We start from the raw sequence: 6,000 nt of genomic DNA on the forward strand, positions 1-6,000 counted from the left end.
AGATGGACTCTTGCTCTGTCACCCAGGCTGGAGTGCAGTGGCGCGATCTTGGCTCACTGCAACCTCCATCTCCCGGGTTCAAGCAATTCTCTTGCCTCAGCTCGTGAGTAGCTGAGATTACAGGTGCCTACCACCATGCCCGGCTAAGTTTTGTATTTTTAGTAGAGGTGAGGTTTCTCCATGTTGGCCAGGCTGGTTTTGAACTCCTGACCTCAAGTGATCCCCCATCTCAGCCTCTCAAAGTGCTGGGATTACAAGCGTGAGCCACCACACCCAGCCTACTGTTTATATTTCTAAAGAGAAATCATGGCATATGGACAAACCACTGATCAGAACTTCTTAGATGACTCCAGCTCGCAAGGTCACACCACAGTGGAAAGCAAGCCTTCAATTCTCTATCACTTACAAAAGGCCAGATAGGGCTTAAGTTCCAGCACCAGCCAACCCCTTTCACCTATAGGGAATCTATATTATAAAATGTCTAACCTCAACAAAGGTCCTGAGTGTTGTTTCAAATTTCACCGCCAATTTTCACTAAATATTTCTGATATAAGAAAAATAGGCCAAGCCTGGTGGCTCATACCTGTAATCCCAGCACTTTGGGAGGGTGAGGCAGGAGGATCACTTGAGACCAGGAGTTCAAAACCAGCCTGGGCAACATAGTGAGACCTTGTCTCTACAAAAAAAAAAAAAAATTAAAAAAAAAATTTGTAGTTAATAATTTTTCTATTGTGTTGAAAAGAAATCTGCCTCATGATAAAAGAGCTACATAATTCCAAGGAAAAACAAACACAGAAAACCTAAAAGTTGGTTGTTATCCTTACATTGAAAGGCAGCAGGCCGGGCGCGGTGGCTCAAGCCTGTAATCCCAGCACTTTGGGAGGCCGAGACGGGCGGATCACGAGGTCAGGAGATCGAGACCATCCTGGCTAAGACGGTGAAACCCCGTCTCTACTAAAAACTACAAAAAACTAGCCGGGCGAGGTGGCGGGCGCCTGTAGTCCCAGCCACTCGGGGGGTTGAGGCAGGAGAATGGCGTGAACCCGGGAGGCGGAGCTTGCAGTGAGCTGAGATCCGGCCACAGCACTCCAGCCTGGGTGACAGAGCGAGACTCCGTCTCAAAAAAAAAAAAAAAAAAAAAAAAAAAAAAAGAAAGGCAGCAATACAGAAAATTCTATCAATGTATCTCATCAAAAAATCAAACAGCCAGGCGGGGGGGCTCATGCCTGTAATCCCAGCACTTTGGGAGGCCGAGGCAGGCGAATCACCTGAGGTCAGGAGTTCAAGACCGGCCTGACCAACATGGAGAAATCCCATCTCTACTAAAAATACAAAAATTAGCCGGGCGTGGTGGCGCATGCCTGTAATCCCAGCTACTCAGGAGGCTGAGGCAGGAGGATCGCTTGAACACAGGAGGCAAGTGAGCCAAGATCGCGCCACTGCACTTCAGCCTGAGCGACAAGAGCGAAACTCCATCTGAAAAAATAAATAAATAAATAAAAAACACACATTATTACACACAACCTGAAGCCAAAAAAGAGAAAAAAAAGCAAGAGACTCCCTCTTAGTAACAAATGAGTTAAGCAATGACAGAAGTTGCACTAACATTACAGAGGGCAGGAAAAACACTTGGTGACTCACACATTCCCCTTTGAGGTCAATTTTACAATTTAGAGCCAAGTGCAGTGGCTCAGGCCTGTAATCCCAGCAGTTTTGGAGGCCGAGGCAGGCAGATCACTTGAGCTCACTTCGACACCAGCCTGGGCAACATGGCAAAACCTCATCTCTACAAAAAATACATGAAATTAGCCAGGCGGTGCCACGCACCTGCGGTCCCAGCTACTAGAGATGCTGAGGTGGGAGGATCACTTAATCCAGGGAAGCAGAGGTTGAAGTGAGTTGAGATTGCCCACCACATCCCAGCCTGGACGACAGAGTGAGAGAGACCCTGTCTCAAAAAAATAAATAAATAAATAAAAATAAATTTAAATGAAAATAAAATAAAATAAAATTTAAAGAGAGAGTTTCTTTCGGAAGAAAAAGGAGGGAGGCTGGGCACAGTGGCTCAAGCCTGTAATCCCGGTACTTTGGGAGGCCTAGGTGGGCAGATCACCAGGTCAAGAAATCGAGACCATCCTGGCCAACATGGTGAAGCCCCGTCTCTACTAAAAATAGAAAAATTAGCTGGGTGTGGTGGCACGTGCCTGTAGTCCCAGCCACTCAGGAGGCTGAGGCAGGAGAATCGCTTAAACCCGGGAAGCAGAGGTTGCAGTCAGCGGAGACTGCACCACTGCAGTACAGCCTGGCGACAGAGCGAGATTCCGTCTCAAAAAAAAAAGGAGGGAAAAACCTCCTGGTTCCACTTTCAAAGTCAATCACCCACCCTCCCCCTTTTTTTCCCCCCCCAAATCTGAGTCATATCAAACATCTGGTACCCACGAAATTTACTACTTTAAATTCATGGAATTAAAACTGAGCACCCACAACTGAACAAATATTTTCTGAGTTCAACCAGAGATGCTGAATACTAACTTTATCTTCCCTAGCACTTACACCTGCAAATGTAGTTTTCTTCCTCGACTTGGAAAAAAAAAGCACAGTGAACAAATTTCAGAGTGTAGCTATCACCTCAATAGAACTTGATGAAAAAGGAAAAGAGGTGTTCTTTACCCCCAACAATTTTGTGACAATTTTTAAAAATGGTTTAAAATTGTTTAAATATCTACTAGTGTAAATATCAAACTAAATCCTTACACATCAAATTATTTTTTTGTTTGTTTTTGAGACGGAGTCTCACTCCATCACCCAAGCGGGAGTGCAGTGGCGCGATCTCGGCTCACTGCAAGCTCCGCCTCCCAGGTTCAGGCCATTCTCCAGCCTCAGCCTCCCGAGTAGCTGGGACTACAGGTGCAAGCCACCACACCCGGCCAATTTTTCTTGCATTTTTAGTAGAGCCGGGGTTTCACCGTGTTAGCCAGCACGGTCTCGATCTCCTGACCTCGTGATCCGGCCACCTCGGCCTCCCAAAGTTCTGGGATTACAGGCGTGAGCCACCGCGCCCGGCCAAATCTTTTTTTTTTTTTAAGGAGACAGGATCTCGCTGTGTTGCCCAGGCTAGCAAGCTCAGTGGCCCATCACAGGAGTTTGGAACTTCCGGGCTGAAGGAATCCTCCCTCCTCAGTCTCTGGAGTCGCTGGAACGACAGGCGCACGCCACTGTGTCCGGCCAAAGTTTTTTTTTTTTTTAGAGATGTGGTCTAAGGCCGGGCGCGGTGGCTCAAGCCTGTAATCCCAGCACTTTGGGAGGCTGAGACGGGCAGATCACGAGGTCAGGAGATCGAGACCATCCTGGCAAACACGGTGAAACCCCGTCTCTACTAAAAACTACAAAAACCTAGCCGGGCGAGGTGGCGGCACCTGTAATCCCAGCTACCCGGGAGGCTGAGGCAGGAGAATGGCGTGAACCCGGGAGGCGGAGCTTGCAGTGAGCTGAGATCCGGCCACTGCACTCCAGCCTGGGTGACAGAGCGAGACTCCGTCTCAAAAAAAAAAAAAAAAAAAAAAAAAGAGATGTGGTCTCACTATGTTGTCCAAGCTGGTCTCGAACTCCTGAGACCAAGCGATCCTCCTGCCTTGGCCTCCCAAAGTGCTGGGAATAACAGGCGTGTTCCACTGCGCCCGGCCCCAAATCTTTGTCTTGGTAATGGAATAAAAAGCGGAGTATACAGTTGGCGGGTAGGACTTAAATCCTCAGATGACGCCAACGTTTCTAACCAAGGATTTCAAACGGCTCCCCATTAACTTTTCATTAACCTAGCGAACAAGAAAGTGACACGCTGAGACTTTGGATCCTTTTTTTTTTTTTCCCAAACTCTGCCTCTGGCAGAGAAAGAGGCGCCCAAACAAGGGGTGTGGCCCACTGGCAAATCAGTCAGACCGTCCCGAATCAGGGACAAATACTGGAAAGCAGAGAGGAAAAAGAAGTTTCGCGTTTCCGCTCCTCGGACTCTGCTCCAGAATTCAGCGTTACCCGTCCGAAGCAGCGGCGTCATAACAAGTTACTAAACATCCCCCGCACCGCCTCCCGGGAGGGGCTGGGTTCCCTCTCGGCTGAGACACGGCCGGGCAGTGCGAGCACAGCGGGGCCAGCGCGTCTCCCCCCAGGGCAACCCAAGGCCCAGAGGGGCCGAGGGAGCCCGACACGAAAACTCCAAAAGTTCCTGAGCAGGGACCTGAACCAAAGGTCTCTGCCCACGGCGCGGGCTGTAGGGCCGCCGCTCCACTTGAGAAAGGGGTCCCCACACCGGAGTAGGGCGAGGGGTTCGCCTCCCGCCGCCGAATCCAGTCCCTGCCTGAGTCGCCGAGTCCCGAGTCCCGAGTCCCGCCCTCTCCCGCAGGGCTCCCGGAGAGGACCTCCGCCTTCTCGCTTCGCCCCTCCGCCTCGCTCAGGAGGAGACCTGCCACGGCCCTGTCTGACCTGTCGCCGCTGGGACCGAGCCGGCAGCGCGAAGCCTCCATGCCCGCCGCCGAGGAAGCCCCCACCACGTACACACTCTTCTCTGTGGTCGCCAGAGTGGCTCGGCTGGCACGCCGCCGCGTCCCGCCTCCTGGCAACCGCGTTCCACACCGTCGCCGCCGCCGATTGGTCCGTGTTCTCGTGGCTCCTGTCTCATTGGCTACTGCCGGGGCAACGATGCGGGAGGGTTGCTAAGGGGCGGGAGGCGAGCGGGAGTTAAACGCGCCTGCGCGGGCGTGGGGTGATGCCAGTCAGGGCTTGGTCCTCTGTGGCGCCACGCGGGTCCGGCACTGAAGGGCAAGAGTTTTTGCCTGGGCCACGTCCGCCGCGCGGCCAGCGGGCGAGTCCGGTCAGAGGAGTCGCCCATACCCCACCAACCGCCACGCACGCAGCGGCTCCCCGCACCCCCGCCATTTTTACCGAGCCCACTCAGAGCGCTTCCCTAAGTCTGCCCTGTGAGGATGTACAGACCTCTGTCGCTTCCCATTCTGGCCCCTGCCCTGATACCAGAGGCCTTCGTGGACCCGCTCTGGTACCCTCTCCACTCTGCCAGTCACTGCCAGTGAAACGCATCTTCCATAGGCTGGCCTTGACCTTCAACTGCACACAACTCCTTAAGCTTCCCATACTCCAGCCCAAGCTTTCAGGTCATTCTTTGACCTGCTCTTACAGACTCCCCTAAAGCACACGAGGGAATCCAGAGACTCTTTTTTTGAGACAGGGTCTCACTGTCTCGCCCAGACTGCAGTGCAGTGGCCCAATCTCAGCTCACCGCAACCGCCGCCTCCCAGGCTCAGGTGATTCTCCTGCCTCAGCCTCTGAGTACCTGGGATTACAGGCACGGGCCACTACCGCCTGGCTATTTTTCGTATTTTTAGTAGAGATAGGGTTTCACCATGTTGGCCAGACTGGTCTCTTAACTCCTGACCAAATGATCCACCCGCCTCCGCCTCCCAAAGTGCTGGGATTACAGGCGTGGGCCCGTCCTGGAGACTCAGTTTCCATCTACCTTTCTGCAGCCTGTGGGCTTTCCTCAAACATCCATAGCCCACAGTGAAAGCCCCGGTCTAAAAGTGTACTCGGTCTCCAATAAATCCCGTCCCCAAATGTCAGTCCCTTTCTCCCTACTGACATGCACATAATCCCCACAGAACATCCTGAGTCCTGACAAGTCTCTGCACAAATGGCTTTATGGCATTCTAAGGTCAAAGTTGTTTCCACATTGGTTTTGAACCTACAAGCTAGAACTTTAGGAGGCACACGCTGAGTGGACCGTTACACTGCCTGGGTCAGCCTGCACTCACTGTGTGACCCTGTGCATGGTTCATTCTCTGCGTCAAATTCCCATCTGTAAAATAGGCAGGGTAATCCCTGCTTGATCTAGTTGGGGCTGGACCTGACACAGTAAGTCCAGCTGAATGAATGCTGGATGAGTGGGGTTTAATGAGATGTACTTATGAGTAAAAGGCCATCTGAGACATTCGG

The 6,000-nt window shown here is 51.9% G+C and overlaps 1 protein-coding gene across 1 annotated transcript in view; it reads right to left on the bottom strand.

Moving 5' to 3' along the window:
- The window catches only part of TULP3 (TUB like protein 3), a 44,897-nt gene extending 40,320 nt beyond the window's left edge, over window positions 1-4,577 (bottom strand). Inside the window, exon 1 of the mRNA XM_010359182.2 lies at window positions 4,477-4,577. Within this exon, the coding sequence (XP_010357484.2) occupies window positions 4,477-4,517 (41 nt within the window). The 5' untranslated portion in view covers window positions 4,518-4,577. The remainder of the gene's footprint in view (window positions 1-4,476) is intronic.
- Between the last annotated feature and the right edge of the window lie 1,423 nt (window positions 4,578-6,000).

This window comes from Rhinopithecus roxellana, chromosome 10 (assembly GCF_007565055.1).
Source record: "Rhinopithecus roxellana isolate Shanxi Qingling chromosome 10, ASM756505v1, whole genome shotgun sequence".
Lineage (NCBI taxonomy): Eukaryota > Metazoa > Chordata > Mammalia > Primates > Cercopithecidae > Rhinopithecus > Rhinopithecus roxellana.